The following is a 24428-nucleotide window of genomic DNA, read 5'->3' as shown; positions in this document are numbered from 1 at the left end:
GTTTCTGTATTTAATTTTCAATTAATGTGCAAAAATGCCTAAAAACATGTTTTCACTTTGTCATTGTGTGTAGAGGGGGGATAAAAAAAAATCAGGGTGTAACATAACAAATGTGGAATACCTTAAGGGTCATAAATACTTTCTGAAGACACTGTATATCAATGGAGGCTGCTGCGGGGAGGACGGCTCATAATAATGGCTGGAACGGTGCAAATGGAATGGCATCAAACGCAAGGAAACCATGTGTTTTATGTATTTGATACCATTCCAACAATTCTGCTCCAGCAATTACGACAAGCCCATCCTCCCAAATGAAGGTGCCACCAACCTCCTGTGCTTTATATGTACAGTTGAAGTCGGAAGTTTACAGACACTTAGGTTGGAGTCATTAAAACTCGTTTTTCAACCACTCCACAAATTTCTTGTTAACAAACTATAGTTTTGGCAAGTCGTTTAGGACATCTACTTTGTGCATGACACAAGTAATTTTTCCAACAATTGTTAACAGACAGATTATTTAACTTATAATTCCCTGTATTACAATTCCAGTGGGACAGAAGTTTACATACACTAAGTTGACTGTGCCTTTAAACAGCTTGGAAAATTCCAGAAAATGATGTCATGGCTTTAGAAGCTTCGGAAAGGCTAATTGAAATAATTTGAGTCAATTGGAGCTGTACCTGTAGATGTATTTCAAGGTCTACCTTCAAACTCAGTGCCTCTTTGCATGACATCATGGGAAAATCAAAAGAAATCAGCCAAGACCTCAGAAACAAATTGTAGACCTCCACAAGTCTGGTTCATTCTTGGGAGCATTTTCCAAAAGCCTGAAGGTACCACATTCATCTGTACAAACAATAGCACGCAAGTATAAACACCATGGGACCACGCAGCCGTCATACCACTCAGGATGAAGACGCGTTCTGTTTCCTAGAGATTAACGTATTTTGGTGCGAAAAGTGCAAATCAATCCCAGAACAGCAAAGGACCTTGTGAAGATGCTGGAGGAAACAGGTACAAAAGTATCTATATCCACTGTAAAACACATCCTAAATTGACATACCCTGAAAGGCCACTCAGCAAGGAAGAAGCCACTGCTCCAAAACCGCCATTAAAAAAGCCAGACTACGGTTTGCAACTGCACATGGAGACAAAGATCGTAATTTTTCGAGAAATGTCCTCTGGTCTGATGAAACAAAAATAGAACTGTTTGGCCATCATTATGTTTGGAGGAAAAAGGGGGAGGCTTGCAAGCCGAAGAACACCATCCCAACCGTGAAGCACGGGGGTGGCAGCATCATGTTGTGGGGGTGCTTTGTTGCAGGAGGGAGTGGTTGTAGAGGGTTGGCTTTTCATAGCCGAGCATTCAGTGGTCGAGACAGCATATGCATTAGAGAGAGAGTCGAAAACAGCAGGTCCGGGACAAGGTAGCACATCTGGTGAAAAAGTCAGGGTTCCCGAGCCGCAGGCAGAACAGTTGAAACTGGAGCAGCAGCACGACCAGGTGGACTGGGGACAGCCAGGATGACAGCCAGGGCGCAGGTCCTCCGGGAGGGAGAGAGAATTAGAGGGAGCATACTTAAATTCACACAGTACACCAGAAAAGACATGAGAATTACACCAGATATAACAGACTGACCCTAGCCCCTCGGCACATAGGCTATTGCAGCATAGATACTGGAGACTGAGACGGGGGTGGGGGGGTCTGGGGACACTGTGGCCCCTTCCGACGATACCACCGGACAGGGCCAACCAGGCAGGATATAACCCCAGACCACTAGAGGGAAGTCAACAGACCCCCTACCTTCAGACAAGGCTGAGTATAGCCCACGAAGATCTCTGAGTCTGCGTCTCTCACATGGATAGGCTGTCCATTCCATAAAAAATTGAGCTCTATAGGAGAAAGCCCTGCCTCCAGCTGTTTGCTTAGAAATTCTAGGGACAACAAGGAGGTCTGCGTCTTGTGACCGTAGCGTACTTGTAGGTCTGTACGGCAGGGCCAAATCGGAGAGATAGGTAGGAGAAAGCCCATGTAATGCTTTGTAGGTTAGCAGTAAAACCTTGAAATCTGCCCTAACCTTAACAGGAGCCAATGTAGGGAGGCTAGCACTGGAATGTACAGTATGTGGGGTGTTAACCTGAGTATGGAGATATAACATAGCCTTTTCCTTACCGTCGTTGAAATATTATGTAATAATCAAATACTTTAATCGTACATTCTAAAAATCTATCCAAAATATATTTATTTTGAAAATTATAAATTGTGTCAAATCTACACAGGTGTGTTTTTCCCCATTACATGTCACTGCTTTCTAATGATGTCTCTACCTTTCTCTCTCTAGTCAGAGGAATATGTTAAGGTTTTCATATTCATAGCGTTTTATACTTGTTTTTCTTTGTCTACCTCAAGAGTATTGTACGGTGATGAAAGCTTGTCAACGCTGATAGTAAGTGTGTGTTTGTGTGTGTGTGTGTGTGTGTGTGTGTGTGTGCGCACACCCAGCACCCACACCCCATTTTGCCCTCTCCCCATTTCGCAGTTGCATTTTGACAGTGCTCTACTTTAATCTTCAAACCCCTGTCTTCTCCCTCGGCTTTGAAGCTGTGTATTAATGGCTGTATTACACATGCAAGGGAGATGGAGAGAACATGGCCGCACCGTCGCTTTCTCTGTTGTATGTTTTTTTGTCTGCTGTCAACACTGTTCACTTCTTCAGTGGTCCTCACTTTGCTTCAGTGGGGAGAGCCGCTTCCTTCCGCATCTCATCTTGAAAGGTTCAAATAGCGCTGCTTATTGCGTTGAGTCTTTTGGGTCGTCTGTGCGTTTGGTTTAATGTTGTGGTGCCGCAGCAGGTTCTCAATAATGACAGGGGTGTTGTGGAACTCTGTGTCTCTCATTCAGAAGTGTATGTATGTGGTGAGGAGTGAATAGGATCTGATTGGATCTTCTCCCCATTCTCTAGTTCCCTGGTTTCCTTCAAAGGCGAACTGTCTCCTGTTATCTACATTCACACACACACACACGCACGCACACAGAGAGATAGAAGGGAGAGATAGAAAGGAGTGTTCAGATCCTGCAAGGAGACAGATTGCACTGGAGCAACTGCTCGTTATCTGAGGCTGTTTTGAAAGGACCATAAAGTTGTGAGAGAGACGAGACAGAGAGAGAAAGAAAGAGAGAGAGAGAGAGAGAGAGAGAGAGACGAGACAGAGAGAGAGAGAGAGAGAGAGTGTGTGTGTCTTGGGGTTTCAGTGGCCTTTGAAGGTTTTCTCAGAACTCGTGGAATGGTGATGAAATAGCCGATAGCAGGAAGGGGAGGGTGGGGAAGGGGAGGGTGTATTTGTGTGATCTCTCTCTACGAAAGATCCATAATGACGTAGTGTGCTGTCTTCTCTCAATCTTGCTGCTCAGAGCATTAACACTTTACCACCCAGTAGGCAAAGTAAGTTAGGTTCATTCTATATTCTGAATGAAAGGCGGAAAGGCATCTTTTCCGGACATTGAAAATGCGTATTGTCTGGACGTTGAAAATGCGTATTGTCCAGACGCAGAAAATGCGTATTGTCCAGAGGTTGAAAATGCGTATTGTCCAGAGGTTGAAAATGCGTATTGTCCAGAGGTTGAAAATGCGTATTGTCCAGACGTTGAAAATGCGTATTGTTCGGACGTTGAAAATGCGTATTGTCCAGAGGTTGAAAATGCGTATTGTCCAGAGGTTGAAAATGCGTATTGTCCAGAGGTTAAAAATGCGTATTGTCCAGACGTTGAAAATGCATATTGTCCAGACGTTGAAAATGCGTATTGTCCAGACGTTGAAAATGCGTATTATCCAGACATTGAAATCAGGTACATTTTCGGTTCAGAATTAAAGTTGAAAAGACGTAATTTAAAGATGTTGAAAATATATATTTTGTAGAATCAATGGCCAGATTTCAACTGCACATACATTCTCAATGATGTAAGCATTATATCACAATAATTATGTTTAAACCCATTTAATATAGAAGAGGAACCAACTGAAGATCGCAGCATAGTATATTTATTATTGCTCCCAGCTGTCACATGCACTTACTTTTCAAAAGCTTTAAAACTGTCAGCGATGATGTTCAAAGTAGCTCAACCTACAGAACAGACAACTTCAACTACAATAGCATTGTCAGTAACAGTTACAGAAGTATATTTACAGAATATATTTTTCTTGCTATGACAGTGATATGTTGTTGTTTATCTATCTTAGTTGAATGCAATGATTGTAAATCGCTCTGGATAAGAGTATGTGCTGAATAACCAAAATGTAAATCGAAAACAAACACAAAATGCATTGTACGTCTTTTTCCACAATTTGCTCTGGACAGGTCCGGTCCTGGAGTGTCTTATCAAAATGAAGCAAAAATAATTAGGCCGACTTCATCCAGTGTTCCAAATATTGTATTATTATTATTATGCGATATGCAAATATGTGCTTTTTTTGGTTTTGAATTTTACCCCTTTTTCTCCCCAATTTTGTGGTATCCAATTGTTAGTAGTTACTATCTTCGCTACAACTCCCGTACGGGCTCAGAAAGATGAAGGTTGAAAGCCATGCATCCTCCGAAACCCAACCCAACCAATCTGCACTGCTTCTTAACACAGCGCGCATCCAACCCGGAAGCCAGCCGCACCAATGTGTCGGAGGAAACACTGTGCACCTGGCGACCTGGTTAGCGTGCACTGCGCCTGGCCCGCCACAGGAGTCGCTAGTGCGCGATGAGACAAGGATATCACTTGCCAAGCCCTCCCTAACCTGGACGACGCTAGGCCAATTGTGAGTCGACCCATGGTCACGGCCCTTCTGCGACAGAGCCTGGGCTCGAACCCAGAGTCTCTGGTGGCACATCTAGCACTGCGATGCAGTGCCCTAGACCACTGCGCCACCCGGGAGGCCACAATATGTGCATATTTTATTAAATATTGCCGAATTTGCATATTGTAATAGAATATACAATGTATTCAAGGTTTTAAAAGGCTTCTAAAGTTTGTAATTTCCACTTTAAAACTCAGACTTGATTTGCCCTAACAAAAAGTGTATCAACTCCTACAATAACAACAATATTTCACATTTCCTGTTGCTGCGGGATTCTCTTCCTGCTGTAGCAAACTGGCTGAAATTGAAATCTGGAGGTAAATAAGTAGGGGATTTAAATAAAAAGGACAGTTGTTTTAGATCTATTTTACCTTGTGATTGCTGGAGACAAATGTGAAAATAGTAATTTCAGCAAACTGAAAAGCATGACAGGTATTTCGGGCCTCTTTTCCACAATAAAGTATAAATAGCTGTGTCGATATTCCGCATTTTTATTCTAGGCCTGTGGCTTCATAATTTGCAGGGGTGAAATTTGGAGACCCAAGTCGAGGCTGTAATCTATGGAAACCTTTGCGCACTGATTGTAGTGCCAAACCTACCGAGTTGATTTATGCACTGTATAATGTTTTATTTATATGCCCTTTTGATATATATATATATATATACACAGTATTTCAACCATTTCCATTATATTAAATATGAGCCACCATCAGTAGCCACCATCAGTAATACCCACATGCATAATAAAAAATGCCACTTGTGCAGTGATCTTTTAGTTTCCTTCAATTTGTAGCCTACATTTTGCATCATTCCATTACATCGTTAGTTTACCTTTCTTTCCTCTGTCAGGTCTGTGCGGTTGTTCCCGAGGATGGCTAGCAATAGTGGATCGTGTTAGGCTAACGTAATAGAAGTTGTGCAATAATTTGGGACATGTTTCCTACAGTATTTGAATCCTTGTGGAAGGCAGACCGTACATAGAAGTTTAAACCTGGAGCCTGGCTCACAGTTCACGATGACTGGACCATTGTCATCACAGTTCCTTGATTAGTGAGGATCAGGGTAGATTTCTAGGAGTATTGTTCAACCTATTGTCCACTTTTCTCACATTCCAAAATGTAATGGTTTGATCAATTGAATATGGCAACTTTCAAGGCTCTCCAACTCTGTTTATGTATTATTCATACATACTTTTCTAACCCTGCATAATCTACATGATCAGAGTATTTAAAAATCTACCCATTGGTGCTGAAAAGGAGACAAATATGTGTGTACATACATCACACGAGGTTGGTGCCACCTTAATTGGTGAGGACGGGCTCGTGGTAATGGCTGGAGCGGAATCAGTGGAATGGTATCAAATACAGAAAACAAATAGTTTCCATGTGTTTGATACCATTCCATTCACTCTGTTCCAGCCATTATTATGAGCCATCCTCCACTCAGCAGCCTCCACTGATTTACATGGCTTAATAAAATTAAAGGTACACCAAATTTAAAGGGATGAATTTAGATAAATGTACTGAAAACCCTATTGAATTAAAACACCACAATAAATGTTTTTGGCCTGCAAGTGGGAGGGTTTTCAGAGTTGAATTCAATTTATTCAGCCCATGCAAGGGAATCCCGCCTGCAAAGCCCATTACGTACCTACATAAGGTAAGTCTGAATACCAATCACTGAGAAGTGAGCATTTCCTTAGTCTGAATTGGGCCCTAAATTAATAAATAAATCCATTCCCTGACCCTCTCCTCTCGTTGAGTGACCTGGCAGTGTAGATCTGAAGGGATCCTTAGGGACCACTGCCTTTTTGACCTCCAACCAGCACCAATGAGCTTCATACTGGAACATCAGCTTCACCATCTAGGAGGGAGGGGATATTGGGAGAGAGAAGTTGAGGCAAAGCGAGAGATGGATAAGGATAATGGGGAATGACACACATACACGCACACACACAACCCTGCCCTGCCACCTCACCCATTCGCAGTCCTGTCACATTGTTAAGATACAGCCCCCTCCTCTCGTGACACACGTCCATTGATGAATGAGCAAATTAGCAGACATCCACGCCGGTGTCATTAAACCCCCTGGTCAAACAGAGAGACATCACACACAAACGCACACCAAAGCACACACACACCACTTCTCTCTAGTGCATAATGAACAGCACAAACTAACAACTCACTTTAATGGCGGCTGTAACTCTCATGGCTGGGTTATTACAAAGGTCAGAGGAATTATGGGGTATTTGATAAGCAGCCTGTAGTGTCTGGTAGAGGCACGATGGATCCATGATGGGTTTTAATGAGGGCTGGTACCGAGGCTCTTATACACACAGTCGCTAGAAAGAGGGGGGGGGGGGGGGAGAAAGACAGAGAGAAAGAGAGAGAAAAACAAAGAGAGAGAGTGAGTGAGAAGTCAAAAAGGTGCTTTTCACTCAGCCTCAGGTGTTTCCCCACCTCTCCTCTCCTACTCTCTCATCTCTGTCTGTCATCTTCCTAAGTGATCCTCTCGCTCTCTCTCTATCTCTCTCTCTCTCCTTATATATTACCATATTTTGCTGGTGGCTGCTTTGTTCACTGATCTGTAAAACTGTAAAAACTCAAATTATGACATTCATAACACACTCGTTCGAGGGCATTAGAATAAAACTAAACATATGGATCATAACATTCATCTGTCCAGTTATTATGTCTCCTAAACGGAGGGAAAGAACAGAAGCAGGCACTGCTGAAGGGTGGCAGATGGTGTTTAAAAAGAGAAGTAGAGAGGAGAACTCTATTCAGCACCACGGACAACAACTCTCAACCTTGCGCTCTGGTTGCGTTCAGCACCATGGACAGTGACAGAGAGTAGCGTGCCGATTCTGGTACATGCAAATGAGTGTCTCATTCTGACCTGGATAACCAGGTGTGTTCCATCTCTAGCTAATTGACATTTCCTGATCAATATGTGCCAACAGATCCAGACACTCTGGCCCTGGAGGACTGGAACTTGGCACCTCTACTGTACAGACACCTCTACACCTGCACCTGGCTAAACGCAACCATGTGTTGTCCTCTCTCTTTCTTTCCCTGTTTTCTACAGGGGGATAGCTGGGAAGAAATGTGGCACCATAATTCTATCTGCAGAGGAGCTGGGAAACTGTAGAGTAAGTAGAGCTACTACTACCTTCTGGCAATACTATCACTGTGAAGTAGACTGTAAACACAACTACCTTCTGATATTCCTTTTAACTGCCTTGTCACTACGTACAACTTAAGCATAATTCTCCTGTTACCTGTCACTGCATATCTTCATACTGTACTGTATACAACTGCAGAGAAAGCACAAATCTACCTTCTCACATTACCGTCACTGTTACGGCACACAATATCATATACAGTGCCTTGCGAAAGTATTCGGCCCCCTTGAACTTTGCGACCTTTTGCCGCATTTCAGGCTTCAAACATAAAGATATAAAACTGTATTTTTTTGTGAAGAATCAACAACAAGTGAGACACAATCGTGAAGTGGAACGACATTTATTGGATATTTCAAACTTTTTTAACAAATCAAAAACTGAAAAATTGGGCGTGCAAAATTATTCAGCCCCCTTAAGTTAATACTTTGTAGCGCCACCTTTTGCTGCGATTACAGCTGTAAGTCGCTTGGGGTATGTCTCTATCAGTTTTGCACATCGAGAGACTGACATTTTTTCCCATTCCTCCTTGCAAAACAGCTCGAGCTCAGTGAGGTTGGATGGAGAGCATTTGTGAACAGCAGTTTTCAGTTCTTTCCACAGATTCTCGATTGGATTCAGGACCAGACTTTGACTTGGCCATTCTAACACCTGGATATGTTTATTTTTGAACCATTCCATTATAGATTTTGCTTTATGTTTTGGATCATTGTCTTGTTGGAAGACAAACCTCCGTCCCAGTCTCAGGTCTTTTGCAGACTCCATCAGGTTTTCTTCCAGAATGGTCCTGTATTTGGCTCCATCCATCTTCCCATCAATTTTAACCATCTTCCCTGTCCCTGCTGAAGAAAAGCAGGCCCAAACCATGATGCTGCCACCACCATGTTTGACAGTGAGGATGGTGTGTTCAGTGTGATGAGCTGTGTTGCTTTTACGCCAAACATAACGTTTTGCATTGTTGCCAAAAAGTTCAATTTTGGTTTCATCTGACCAGAGCACCTTCTTCCACATGTTTGGTGTGTCTCCCAGGTGGCTTGTGGCAAACTTTAAACAACACTTTTTATGGATATCTTTAAGAAATGGCTTTCTTCTTGCCACTCTTCCATAAAGGCCAGATTTGTGCAATATACGACTGATTGTTGTCCTATGGACAGAGTCTCCCACCTCAGCTGTAGATCTCTGCAGTTCATCCAGAGTGATCATGGGCCTCTTGGCTGCATCTCTGATCAGTCTTCTCCTTGTATGAGCTGAAAGTTTAGAGGGACGGCCAGGTCTTGGTAGATTTGCAGTGGTCTGATACTCCTTCCATTTCAATATTATCGCTTGCACAGTGCTCCTTGGGATGTTTAAAGCTTGGGAAATATTTTTGTATTTTTTGTATCCAAATCCGGCTTTAAACTTCTTCACAACAGTATCTCGGACCTGCCTGGTGTGTTCCTTGTTCTTCATGATGCTCTCTGCGCTTTTAACGGACCTCTGAGACTATCACAGTGCAGGTGCATTTATACGGAGACTTGATTACACACAGGTGGATTGTATTTATCATCATTAGTCATTTAGGTCAACATTGGATCATTCAGAGATCCTCACTGAACTTCTGGAGAGAGTTTGCTGCACTGAAATTAAAGGGGCTGAATAATTTTGCACGCCCAATTTTTCAGTTTTTGATTTGTTAAAAAAGTTTGAAATATCCAATAAATGTCGTTCCACTTCATGATTGTGTCCCACTTGTTGTTGATTCTTCACAAAAAAATACAGTTTTATATCTTTATGTTTGAAGCCTGAAATGTGGCAAAAGGTCGCAAAGTTCAAGGGGGCCGATACTTTCGCAAGGCACTGTAAATATCATAGCACTGCTGCTTACTCTTACAACTGCCTATACCCCTCAAATTCAAAATCTGGACCCAGTCCCACTGCTTTTTTTCATTGTTTACATCTAAATTAGGGACTGATTTAGACCTGGGACAACAGGTGGGTGCAATTATATTTCTTAGGTAGAACAGCAAACCAGCTGTACTCCAGATCTTGTAGGGTAAGTTTGGAATACCCTAGACTAATCGTATCATTGCTTATAGCAGATTTCTAACGGAGATACTACCACTTATCTTTGCTTCTAAGACATCCTTAATAGCTCATCATGTTGACACTGTATTCAGTGTTAGTCTGTTACTGCCCGACTGTCTGATTGTAGATACAGTGTGAATAAGGTTTCTAGCTACAGTACTCACTTTAGATGCATGCAGAAAGTTACAGTTGACTTGAGGCCAAAATGTTCAGACAGATTTCACAGATCAGAATGATGGAATACATACGTATCCTTGGGTCCTTGGGTCTACTGGTCACAAAGAGATGAAGCACCTACTTATTGAAGCACACAGGATCCATAAAGGAGACAAACGGGACATACAGTACAGAACATCCTTGGAGTTGTCTGAGAGACTTTCAACCTAGCTGAAAGACAGTTGATGTTTCTAACCTTTCTAAGCGTTTAGTGAAGGAACAAAGGAAGTAGCGTCCCTGTTCAGCTATTAGAATGGGATGGGGCTGATTTACACACACACACACGCACGCAGGCACACACACATTTCACACATACTTTTAAGCTTACCGTATGCTTCCCAGTCTAAACAGTTTGTGCACACAAAACAAAATCTTGAGGCAAGTCAAAGTTCTGTAGCGGAAGTCTACACCCCCTTCGTAGGTGATTGGTCAACAGTATTACAGCTAGTAGGAGTGGGAAAATGAAGTTTTTGTTGTCATGGAATGAGAGACGACTAGTTTTCAAGCACATTCTTTCACTTGAGAAATACTGCGAAATACTGCAACAAACATCATTAAGACTAAGACCTCTTCGGCCACAATGTCAAAATAAATGACAGATTTCCTGATACATCTTTGATTCATTTAGTCTTTTGAGGAATTGTTTCTGGCTATGTTGTTGCTTCGGTGGCCCAAGAGGGACAAACAACAGTAATATTGTAGTTCTCATTTTTCAAGCGAATGTCTAGTGAGTATACGAGCACAGACGTTCGCGTAGCCAAGTTCTACTAGGTGCCAACCGAACCGGTGTATGCGGCCACCTTTACCCTAATAGTGGACACAACTGAATGCATTTAAACAAAATGTGTATTCTGCATTTAACCCAACCTCTTTGAATCAGATAGGTGTGGGGGCTGCCTTAATTGACATCCATGTCATTGGCACCTTGGGAGCAGGTGTTGTTGTGGGGTTAACTGCCTTGCTCAAGGGCAGAAAGACAGATTGTTCCACCTTGCCGGCTCAGGGATTCGAACCAGCGACCCTTTGGTTACTGGGCCAACGCTCTTAACCGCTAGGCTACTTGTCACTGTAGCCTGGGATGGGTGTGATATATCAGTGGAACGGTGTGTATCTAATGAAATGACACAGTGAGATGATGAGAGGAGGTTGAATGGTCCCCTTGGCTCTCCTAGCTCTTCACTGGGCTCCACTGAGCTATGGCATGACAGATTATATCTATGTGATATCTAAGCTCTGTCATCTCTAGGCTCTGTAATCTTTGTCATTTATATGGCTCTCAGTACTAGGCTAGATCTGACACTGATGTGAGAGACATATAGGGACAGACAGAGAAAGAGGAGAGGTAGGGAGGGAGAGAGGACAAGAAGAGAAATAGATGGGGGAGAGGATGGGGAAATAAATACAGAGAGGGACATAGAGAGAAACAGACAGGGAGAGAAGGAGAGACAAAGAGAGAAAAAATGACAGACCGAGAGGAAGGAATCAATAGTGGATTATATTGATGCTCTGTGCAGCTCTGACTGTAAAAGCTACTACAGCTGATCGTAATGTGTGACTAAATGGGCTTTAATTAAAACCCAGCCGTCTGACTGACCTTGTATCAAACTGACTGGGGGACAATAACGTTACAGTACAGCTGTTAAAAGGACCAGTAGACTTGTCACTGACTAGCAATATGTACAGTAACACGACCAGCACAGTGAGAGAGACCACACACACACACGTACACAAACACAGCCATGCATGCACACACACTCTCCAAACACACACACTTACAAACATACGCACAATATACGTACCCCCTATAGCAACCCCATGTGGCACCAAACAAACTAACACAGAGATTTCTTGTCATGTTTCTCTCATCCTTCTCTCCCCCTGTCCCAGCCTCTTCCTTCAACAGGGGCTCTAAATGAATCACAATGTCCTATATCTTCTCTCTCTTTATTTCTCTCTCCCTCTGATCCATGTGTCTTTCATGCCTCCCTCCGTTAAAGCAGCAGGTATGGAACTAACAGGACTTGCATCCCTTCTGTCCTTCCTTCCTATCTTTCCTTGTATTCCAACGTACCACCACCACCCACCCTGTTCCCTTATTTCTCTAAAAAAGCCTATATTCATCCCCTTCTCTCTCATCTACATCACCACCACCAGCACCCACCCTGTTCCCTTATTTGTCTATATTCATCCCCTTCTCTCTCGTCTACACCACCACCACCAGCACCCACCCTGTCCCCTCCTTTCTCTCCCAACCCTTTCTTCATTCATCACCACCACCCTGTTGCCTTCTACATTACCAAAGCATTCTTCATCCCATTCCCTCTCCTCTTTACCACCACAGACATGATATATGATACCCAGCATTCACAATACCAAGCTTTTCAGATCTCACTCTCTCCGTCATTCTCCTCTACCTCCTGTGTGTTCCTGTCCCCAGGCACCCCACTGTCCCATCAATCCTCCCCACCCCGTTCAAATATTGATAAACGTATTCTGCCCACCTTACCCATCCAATGTTGATCACAGACTTTACGAGGGGGCATGTACAGTGGCTTGCGAAAGTATTCACCCCCCTTGGCATTTTTCCTATTTTGTTGCCTTACAACCTAGAATTAAAATAGATTTTTGGGGGGTTTGTATCATTTGATTTACACAACATGCCTACCACTTTGAAGATGTAAAACATTTTTTATTGTGAAAAAAACAACAAATAAGACAAAAGCAATTACAGCTGCAAGTCTCTTGGGGTATGTCTCTAAAAGCTTGGTACATCTAGCCACTGGGATTTCTGCCCATTCTTCAAGGCAAAACTGCTCCGGCTCCTTCAAGTTGGATGGGTTCCGCTGGTATACAGCAATCTAAAAGTCATGCCACAGATTCTCAATTGGATTGAGGTCTGGGCTTTGACTAGGCCATTCCAAGATATTTAAATGTTTCCCCTTAAACCAATCGAGTGTTGCTTTAGCAGTATGCTTAGGGTCATTGTCCTGCTGGAAGGTGAACCTCCGTCCCAGTCTCAAATCTCTGGAAGACTGAAACAGGTTTCCCTCAAGAATTTCCCTCTATTTAGCATCGTCCATCAATCTTTCAATCCTGACCAGTTTCCCAGTCCCTGAGGATGAAAAACATGGTTGGTATTCTTGGAGTGATGAGAGGTGTTGGGTTTGCGCCAGACATAGTTTTCCTTGATGGCCAAAAAGCTCAATTTTAGTCTCACCTGACCAGAGTACCTTATTCCATATATTTGGGGAGTCTTTTGCTTATTTTTTTCTTTAAGCAATGGCTTTTTTTCTGGCCACTCTTCTGTAAAGCCCAGCTCTGTGGAGTGTACGGCTTAAAGTGGTCATATGGCCAGATACTCCAATCTCCGCTGTGGAGCTTTGCAGCTCCTTCAGGGTTATCTTTGGTCTCTTTGTTGCCACTCTGATTAATGCCCTCCTTGCCTAGTCCATGAGTTTTGGTGGGCGGCCCTCTCTTGGCGTTCCGGCTTTCTAGCCATTGCCGCTCCATGTTCTCATTGTTCCATTTGTTTTGTCTTGTTCCCTGCACACCTGGTTTAAATTCCCTAATCACACTGCATGTATTTAGTCCTCTGTTCCCCCCATGTCTTTGTGTGAAATTGTTTTGTTGCGTGTTGAGTGTGATGCACCAGACTGGTTTTTCCCTGGGGTATCGTATTTTGACCCGTTGTATGTATTTGTCATACATTTGTATATTTGTGAGTGATTTCGTGCTTATTGACTTTTACATCTGGCTGGAGGATTTTTGACGCAGTTGCGTCTGTCTTTTGTGCTTTTTCCAAATAAAAGTGTGCCTGATCACAACTCACTGCTCTCCTGCACCTGACTTCGTACCAGTAGTGCACAACATTGACAATTTACTTTATTTAGCCTGATCAGTGGAACAACTTTCATTCTTAACAATGTGCAAAAATATAGGGTAATTAATGTGCTTGGCAGCAAGAAAACTACTATTATTCCCCACACTTATTTTATTATTCCACTTCTTCCCAATTTTGTGTAATCACAAATTTGAAATATGACATGCCTCCTTGTGTCTTTTGAAAGTGAGTAATATGAGGTGACGTATTTTTGCAGTGATTCATGGACAGTTTTTAATAAGGTCATACAGATAAACAATGGATATTGAATGCTCCAGGAATCAAAAATAGATTTATTTTATTTTGCTATTGTGCACATGCTAGGCAGAGATGGTAAGGGGACAACTCATAAACAAACGCACCATATTTTTTTCTATGTAGAGTAAGATCATGGTAAGGATCTTCAACTAGTAGGAATAAACCACCGGAATACTGATATTCATTCGATTTTTCTTCAAGGTTGGGTGATTATGCGAAATTAGCCCCATTTTAAATTTGCGACTTCGACCCCAAATTACAAAATGTTTGTGTTCTTACCTTGAAAGCAGTCTATGGACAAGGAGACTGCAATCTATAATTTGGTTACCGACTGCCATCAACCATTAATATTAAAAGATCCTGTGCAGAGCCTTGCTGTAGTGATAGCACAACAAGGCTCAATCACTGCTTCCAACCTTCCCACTGTTTCTAGCATTTGCCTGTCTCCCGATCTCATTTCATTACTATCTGAATAAAGTGTCAAACTACCTAAAAAAAATATTTAACATTTTAGCATGCATTAAATGTACTGCCCCAAAAAATCTCAAAGTAACAAAGTCATCAAATTCTGAGTGTTCATTTAATGTAAAGCATCCTGAATACACCTGATCTATGTTTTATTTATTTATTATCATAAAAAAAACGTTTTTTACCCTGGCCTAAGCCATGTCAAAACACGTAGAATTGCAAGAAATTAGCTTTAAAACTAATATAGTCCTGGGGGAGGACGCCCAGTCCAGCAGTTGTGCCAAGGAATGAAATTCACAAAGAAAATCTCACTCCAAGCTTTCTTCAAAAGTTGGCAGCCCTGAAAACCAGTCTAATAGGCCTCTCTCTCATTTACACGTTGGAACATCTGTTTTTGGGAAAGTCTGGGAAATTGTATTTTTTCAATAGAAATGGCGCATGTCCTGTTGTAGCGTACCTCTTTGTTCAAATTCGCATCGCACTTTGAAGTCAACCCGGGATGGGTTGGCCTTGGTTGGCAAGCTCACATTCAACAAATCTGATCTGTGGATATTCGTCAAATACGTCATGACTTACAGTACCAGACAAAAGTTATTTTTTAAACTATTATCTACATTGTAGGATAATAGTGAAGACATCAAAACTATGAAATAACACATGGAATAATGTAGCAACCAAAAAAAGTGTTCAACAAATTAAATAATATTTTATAAAAGTAGCCACCCTTTGCCTTGATGACAGCTTTGCACACTCTTGGCATTCTCTCAACCAGCTTCATGAGGAATGCTTTTCCAATAGTCTTGAAGGAGTTCCCACATATGCTGAGCACTTGTTGGCTTCTTTTCCTTCACTCTGTGGTCCAACTCAACCCAAACCATCTCCAGCTCTTACACAGCCTGGAGGTGTGTTTTGGGTCATTATCCTGTTGAAAAACAAATTATAGTCCCACTAAGGGCAAACCAGATGTTTTTGGGGGTTACTTCATGATTCCATATGTGTTATTTCATAGTTTTGATATCTTCACTATTATTATAATATGCAGAATATAGTCAAAATAAAGAAAAACTCTTGAATGAGTAGGTGTGTCCAAACTTTTGACCAACCCTAGTGATAGCATTCCCATTAGGAACAATGTTAAACTAAGGCGTTAATGCTATTCTGACATTGATCCAAATGGGAGTGCTGTGGCGATAACACTGACCAACACTAGCACTAGTTTAAACATTGTTCCCAATGAGAACGCAAAGGCGCTAATGCTAGTCTGAGTTAGTAGCCGGACATTGCTAGTTCTCAGTGATCCCTCCACAAAAAAAATGGTCCCTGTATTCAACAATCCAAGATGGTGTCTCTGTTGCCCTGAATTACCTTCCAAATTCCCTTTTCAACTGTATTACTGCTGATCTGAAAAAACTAAGCACTATGAACAAAAATAAGCAGTATAGTGGGTATGGAGATGACAGAGGAGCTAGAGGGAGTGGTGACCATGTTAAGTCAAACCATAGAAGTAGAATGTATAGACAATGTGAAATTCCGTTCTCTTATATTTATTTTAGAATGGACTGAGTCGATTTTAATCGCTCCATAGGGAAGATACAGGCTCCGTCCCAAATGGCACCCTATTCTGTAGATAATGCATAAAACATTTTATGTACATTTTCCCCTTTTCCATGAGCATTTCCTTACATTTAAAGCAGTTGCACAAAGCATATTGAGGTTAAATGTATCCTTAAATTATGTGAAAAGGTTAATGGTGCCCATGAGGTTCCGTAAGTGCTTAATTCAGTATAAATATCAATATAAACAGCATTTCTGTGGTGGTGAATGTTGCTTTCCTCTGCCCTGTTTACAAAAGTAAAACATCTACCACCTACATAGTTAAATAATGGAAGATGCACACTAATGGCTTCAAAGCTATTTGGCTTGCTAGCTAGCTACTCTGTGTTATCTAGTTTGTCGAGCTAGAAAGGATTAGAAACAAGCTGAGAAAAAGTTTTTATTATCATCTGAAACAATTTACTTCTCCTGTCTTGAATTTAGAAGTTATGTCTCCCAGAATAAATGCGATCTCTTTGACGAGGCGTTCAATGTTGCCAACTATTCATCAGTGAGCATCGCTATTGGCGCCTTGATTTGTTGCTAGATGACGTTTTGCCATTGCCATGACAATGTCACACCACCAATTTGTCTTGCTGCGGCACAGCTGCAGTACCCATTATAGTGTTTTCGTCCCATCTCCCACGCCCTCCCCTTGTGCTGTGACATTGCTGTGACTTCTGTTGCACAGACAGCTTTTCCCACGCTCGTTTGCGGCAGAATTCAGTGGGAAAAGTCACTAAATGCTATCAGAAACGTACAAACCCTCAGTGTCAAAACTCCCCCAAGTCAGCCTGAGATGTAGCCGAATGTGTCACTAGACTCTTTTACAGTAAGTACAGTAAACATAGAACACTAAGTACAGTTTCCCTTATCTAAATGTTGTAGAGAATGTCCTCTTTCAGATGCTCTTTTCCCAGGGTTGATAAGAGATAGAGCCAAATGTTTGATGCATGTAAAAAAAAAGTCACAAATCCATCAGATCATCATTGATCCGACGCCATAAATCATAGTTTGTCAAAAATTGTGTTGAGTGAGTTGCTCAGCCTCTGATCAGCATGGTTGCACCATTCCTGTGCAGCAAGCATCTTGTTTCTTGACCCATAACATCATGAATGTCACTCATTTATTTGTATACATGTTTTATTGACGCGTTTAACAAGTTTGAGACCCATACCTAGGAGAATAGGATGAATGGTGTGAAAAATTACGTTAAATAGTATTTTAGTGATTTCAAACGTCGGGCCACCGTGGAGAGGAGTGTGATTGTACTCACTGAACACAGCCTGCAGTCTAAGTCTGACTGAGAGTGATAATGAGACAGGACCTAGGACAGACACACACACGGACACACACAAACCATGCACAGCGACACACACACTTTCTCCCACTCACCCAAACACAAACCATCACACTCACACAAAGTAGATCTGCTTCAACATTAAAAAGCCATTAGCAGTATCATTACGAGGTGCAGCTAGCGCCGGTAGTGTCCAGTGTAGAGCCTCGGGCTCTCCAACAACAACAGGAGAGGTGTTTATCTTCCTGATGCCCATTGCCTTGGCTGTCTGCTGGCACTTCAGCTATTTAGATAACAAAGCTATTCAATCTCTACTCCCATGGTAAGATTAGCCAGCTACAAACTCTGCCCGGGCTGATTTACAAGGAGCTCCTACAGAATAATGGCTCTTTGTTTTTGTTTTTTTGCAACTGTGTCCCAAATGGCACACTATTCCCTATATAGTGCACCGCTTTTGACCGGGGTCCATTGGGCTCCAGTCAAAAGCAGTGCACTATGTAGGGAATAGGGTGCCATTTGGGACTCAGACCCATAGCTTCTTCAGAATGTCTTTAGCAAACAAACATAGTGGTCCCCAGAGAGAGACAGAGTTAGACAGACAACAACAGTAATTTAGAATAACGCTTGAATTATTCAAGTCTTACTGCTAATTTACATTCTTAAAAGAGAATTTATCTTTTTTTACAACCAATTCTGTATTTTGAATGTAAATGGCATGTTATAGAAGTGTCCAGACATAATTTTCCTTGTGATTTCACTTGTTTTTGAGAAACTTACCCCAACCAGCGATACACTTCCTCATCCTCGTTTTGTACCCAAATACGCAATTTTAGAACAGGAAACGCTCTCAATGTAGGGATGCAGGTCTGTTGTACACATGAAATGGTGTGATTCCAAACTTTATCCACAACGTTATATCCCATTTTGTGCAACTCAAATGGTTTTCCCTGTCCAGCTGTTCCATTCTCCGTTTAGCCTGCTGCTAGAATGGACAGAGATGTTTAGCTCGAGTTGCAACAAAATGGAATGCACAGTGTCTTCAGAAAGCATTCAGACCCATTAACTTTTTCCACATTTTGTTATGTTAACACCTTATTCTAAAATGGATTACATTTGTTTTTTTCCTCATCAATCTACACACAATACCCCATAATGGCGAACCGAAAACAGTTTTTTAAACACAGTCCCTTTGCTATGAGATTCGAAATTGAGCTCAGGTGCATCCCGTTTCCATTGATCATCCTTGAGACGTTTCTACAACTTGATTGGCGTCCACCGGTGGTAAATTCAATCGTTTGGACATGATTTGGGAAAGCACACACTTGTCCATATAAGGTCCCAAAGTTCTCAGTGCATGTCAGAGCAAATACCAAGCCATGAGGTCGAAGGAATTGTCCGTAGATCGCCAAGACAGGATTGTGTCGAGTCACAGATCTGGGGAAGGGTACCAAAAAATGTCTGCAGCATTGAAGGTCCCCGAGAACACAGTGTCCTCCATCATTCTTAAATAGAAGAAGTTTGGAACCACCAAGACTTTTCCTAGTGCTGGCTGCCTGGCCAAACTGAGTACTCTGGAAGAAGGGCCTTGGTCAGGGAGGTGACCAAGAACCCGAGGGTCACTCTGACAGAGCTGTAGAGGTCCTCTGTGGAGATGGGAGCACCTTCCAGAAGGACAACCATCTCTGCAGCACTCCACTAATCAGGCCTTTATGGTAGAGTGGCCAGATGGAAGCCACTCCTCTGTAAAAGGGACAGGACAGCCTGCTTGGAGTTTGCTAAAAGGCACCTAAATACACTCAGACCTTGAGAAACAAGATTCTCTTGTCTGATGAAACCAAGAGTGAACTATTTGGCCTGAAAACCAAGCCTCACGTCTGGAGGAAACCTAGCACCATCCCTATGGTGGTGGCCCCATCATGCTATGGGGATGTTTTTCAGCTGCAGGGACTGGGAGACTAGCCAGGATCAAGGCGAAGATGAATGGAGCAAAGTACAGAGAGATCCTTGATGACAACCTGCTCCAAAGCGCTCAGGACCTCGGACTGGGGCGACGGTTCACCTTCCAACAGGACAACGACCAACACAGCCAAGACAACACAGGAGTGGCTTCGGGACTAGTCTCAATGTCCTTGAGTGGCCCAGCCAGAGCCCGAACTTGAACCTGATTGAATATCTCTGGAGAGACTTGAAAATAACTGTGCAGCGACGCTCCACATCAAACCTGACAGACCTTGAGAGGACCTGCAGAGAAAAATGGGAGAAACGCCCCAAACACAGGCGTGCCAAGCTTGTAGCATCATACCCAAGAAGACTCTAAGCTGTAATCGCTGCCAAAGGTGCTTCAACAAAGTACTGAGTAAAGGGTCTGAATGCTTATGTAAATGTGATATTTCCGGGAGGTTTTTTTTGTTATTCAATTTCTAAAAAGCTGTTTTTGCTTCGTCATTATGGGGTATTGTTTGTAGATTGAATGGAACTAACAATTTTAGAATAAAACAATGTGGAACAAGTCATGGGGTCTAAAATGCACTGTAACAGATAAAGTTCGGAATGACAATGTTTAATGTGCACAACATCTAAAGACCCTGCATCACTATACTGTGAGAGCTTTGCAATTTCTATTTGGTGTTTTTATTCGCACCTCCCATACTGCAGAATGAGCCATGGGGAAGTGTATCGCGAGTGGGGAAAGTTTCTCAAAAATAGAGATTTGGTTGAATAAAAGTAAACTTCTCCTTAAATGGATTGTCATTGTCTTGGAATGTTTCAGCTATAATAACTTTTCGGTGATGTAGCAATTTAATTTGTATTTTGGCAGATAGGCCTACATCAGCGACGATGGAAGAGTAGGGGAGAGAGTGTATGGGAGGGAGGGCTATTTGTCTGACTATCATTAGTGATGGTCAACGATCAGGCACAGTGTCTGCTGAGAGGACCTTAGTGGGACTGTCTGACCTGAGGAGTTTTACTCATGCTGCTGTGCTATCAGTGTTGGTTTGACTGGGGATTACTGACTGGTTGGAGAGCATGCCCCCCCCCCCCCCCAACCATCAGAGATTGACCTAGGCACCAGGGAGTTAGAGGTTGTAACATAATCTCGTCTGTATCCCAAATGGCACCCTATTCCTTTCATGTGCACTATGTAGGGAATAGGGTGCCATCTGGGACACAGTCCTTCTCTGGAACATGGGGATGAGTAGGGTTGGTTTGTAGGCATCATTACTGTAGAATTTATGTGGCTCTGTTTCTCCCAAGAGCTCCCGGTGTACCCCTAATGAGCTCTCATATTCATCCTACTGCAAGAGATGAAACACAAGAACACGGACACACGCGCACACATTGACGCACACAAACACACACACTGAGATGGAGGTGGCTTGGTCGTAATTGTGGCAGTAGTGGTGAATTGATTAGAATGCAAAATGCATTTAGCCTTTTATTTGACACAAACAGATGAGTGACTACAACAAACAGGGGAAAAAAGCACAAACAACAATATTAATCAACTGAATCATTAAGTTGAAATATTTTCTTTCTTGCTCTCTTTTCATTCTCTCTTTCTGCCCTTTCTTTCTCTCCCTCTCTTTCTCTCTCTCTCTCCTCACCCCCAAAGGACAGCGCAACGATGCAGTTCTGTGCCAACAAACTGGACAAGAAGGACTTCTTTGGCAAGTCAGATCCTTTCATGGTGTTCTACAGGAGCAACGAAGATGGAACGTAAGGCTCTGTATTCTGTGATCCTGATCCTGTTAAAGGGATAGTTCACCCGAATTACAAAATGACATATTAGTTTCCTTACCATGTAAGCAGTCTATGAACAAGGTATGACAGCAACTCATGCTTTGGTTATGGTACCTATGTTAGCATTTTCATGCTTTATGTCCAAATCATCCAAAATATCAAAAAGCGAATGTGTAACTCAATGATGTTACTAATAGAAAATGTGGATATGAAATGAAAATATGCTAATAGGTACCATTGACTTGCATTGGATTTGTGCCACAAATGCAAAAAAGTTAGCATTTGAATCAGTGGCCAGGTAAACAAAACCAAAACATGGATTGCTGTAGTACCTTGTCCATAGACTGCTTATAGGGTAAGGAAACCAATGTCATTGTGTAATTTCAGTGAACTATCCCTATAACATTGAGGGGGGTATTAATAAAAAACACCTAATAGCAGGAACCACACCACCTAGTGGTCATAACAAGGTAATATCGACATAAAGGATGGGACATAAACATAACTTTAATGACAAAATTCTCTGAACACTGTTTTACATTTTTTTTTTTTTTTTTTAAACCAAAATTCACTGACAATACCTAACATAGGATGAAGAAACAATACTCAGAGCCGCAGCGCTGTACTGTATACTCTTTGTTGGGTTGGGATTGGGGTGGGGTCTGGGAGGTCTGTGGGAGGCTTTTGACAATTTCTTTGGATTCCTCATGTCTTACTCATTATTAGAAAAACATTTCTTAGGTACTATATTTCTTGAATATTCTATGAATCCTATAAATTAAACTGTCCAATTTGGGTGCAATCAATTAGCTTAATTTCCCAGAAATCTAATTATATTCCAACAAAATAATGTTGCAGGAATGCTAATCTTATCCGTTTCTAAACTATTTCAGAACGATGGTGGGTGTCATGCCTTGCATTACCAATCACACTGGTTTACTGTATCTCTACAGTGTGACAAATTATGCAGTGGAGAATTGGTGCGGTGGAGAATGCAATTAGAGAGAACACACAGAAGGCAAACAGGTCTTTGTATAAATAAATTAAACACACACCAGCAGGACTGAGCCAAACCCACCAGAGACCATACAGCACCTCCCCATTCCTTAACAGGCTTCCAGCGTGTGTGTGTACGTGTGTATGTGTGTGTGTGTGCATGAGCCATACCCAGAGAGAATGTGCTATACAACACCCCCAATCCCCTAACAGGCTACCAGAGTGCACTCTGTTGTCCCAGAGGCCCTTGCAGCGAGCGGTGTCAGACCATTTAAGGGCCACTGGTTTAGAGAGAGCCTGCACTTCTTAGCCCTTATCTTCATTCAGGCATTTCTTAAAGTGACAAGAGGGGATAGTGGCCAGCACAGATGTGCTAAAAGTGTCTGTGTAGGAGAGAGGAGAGGGACAAATTAGCGGGCGGCACGGCACACACACAAACACACATAGAAATGAGTACTTGGCGGATGCTGCTAAATGGACCGTGCTGTTCTAATGGCCAAAGGACCGAAGGCAACGAGGCAAGATGAAGTAAATCCCACTGCTCAGGATAAAAGAGGGAACACACAATATTGTGCAAATCTAGATCTGCTCAAGCAGAATTGTGGTGGGTGGACACACTGGGTTGGTGTACAGTCCCCGTTAGGTAAGGCACTCAAGTATCAAAACAATATGCAAATTGTATCACACCTGTGTGAGGGAGGAGAGAGAGTCATTATAATAGTGAAGGCCAAAAACACACACCTTTGTTTGGACAGCGATGTCGGTAAACAAATATTATACACGGACGCTATCATGAAGTTGCTGTTTTCAACACTATGAATTGTTTGTCTTTTAACCGGATATATTCTGTCCTTGTCTGTCTCTCCTCGCTTATCTTTCTCTTCCCCTCTGGTATTCTCTTCTTTCCTATCTCCTTTCTTTACTCCTGCCCAACTCTCTCTGTTTTCTCCCCTCTTTCCTCTCTCTATCCCCTCACTCTCTCCTGCAGGTTTACTATCTGCCATAAGACAGAGGTGGTGAAAAATACGTTGAATCCAGTTTGGCAGTCATTCACCATTCCAGTCAGAGCACTCTGCAATGGGGACTTTGACAGGTATAGAACTCGCCTCTCTCATCCCCTCTTACACCCTCTCATCCCACTGATCCTTCTCGCCCTCACTCTTCTTCACTGCCAGGCAATCTAGGCCTTCCTGCAGTGTGTACTGAACATGTTGGGAATACATCAGCTCATGATCTTTGTTTTAATTCCGAATGATTTGTAACCGTGGAAGTATAATAAAGCTACGCACTTTATTGCTAGCGATTTGGCTGGAAAAGGCTTAAAGGTTCACCGAATATAATCAAATCAAAAAGGATTGCATTATATTTCAGGGGTCAGATTCTTATTAAGTAGGTTATAGGCCTAAATGTTTTTTTTACCAAAGCAACAAAAATGTGACATGCTGAAAAAATTACTGTTTGATTTCCTCCAAACCATTGATCAGTGATAATTTAGTGACATTGTGACTTTTATTAATCTAGATATACTGAACTACAAATGTATTAGGGATCATTGGACGGACTATGATGGAGTCACAGCACAAGTGGTAAGGTAAGGCAAGGTATAATGTGTAGGCCTAATTTTCCACCTGTACCTTTAGATCTAGCCAGTGTGGACTTCTATAACATTTCCATAGACAAGCCACTGTAGACTATAATATTACTGTGGCCTATTATTTTCTAATCTGCAACTGAATTAGACTATTCTTCACGTTACAAAAAAAAGTTTATAAAGCACTCAGCGGCTCAATAACTCTAGCCTCCACAGCACTGTCCAGAATGAACGGTGGGTGGTGGGATGGTCATCCAATACTGCTTCCAGCTCAGAATAAAATGAGCATTGGGTTT

General features: G+C 42.2%; 1 protein-coding gene across 1 annotated transcript in view; it reads left to right on the top strand.

Moving 5' to 3' along the window:
• Nucleotides 1–24428, top strand: part of LOC139413236 (copine-5) — a 191594-nt gene that overhangs the window by 112236 nt on the left and 54930 nt on the right. The window contains exons 7-9 of the mRNA XM_071160376.1: nucleotides 7932–7995; nucleotides 21418–21521; nucleotides 23530–23634. Coding sequence (XP_071016477.1) covers nucleotides 7932–7995; nucleotides 21418–21521; nucleotides 23530–23634 — 273 coding nt within the window. The remainder of the gene's footprint in view (nucleotides 1–7931; nucleotides 7996–21417; nucleotides 21522–23529; nucleotides 23635–24428) is intronic.

This window comes from Oncorhynchus clarkii, chromosome 7 (genome assembly GCF_045791955.1).
Source record: "Oncorhynchus clarkii lewisi isolate Uvic-CL-2024 chromosome 7, UVic_Ocla_1.0, whole genome shotgun sequence".
NCBI lineage: Eukaryota > Metazoa > Chordata > Actinopteri > Salmoniformes > Salmonidae > Oncorhynchus > Oncorhynchus clarkii.
Note: the sequence above shows the minus strand (reverse complement) of the source record. Positions and strands in the feature narration are given on the sequence as shown.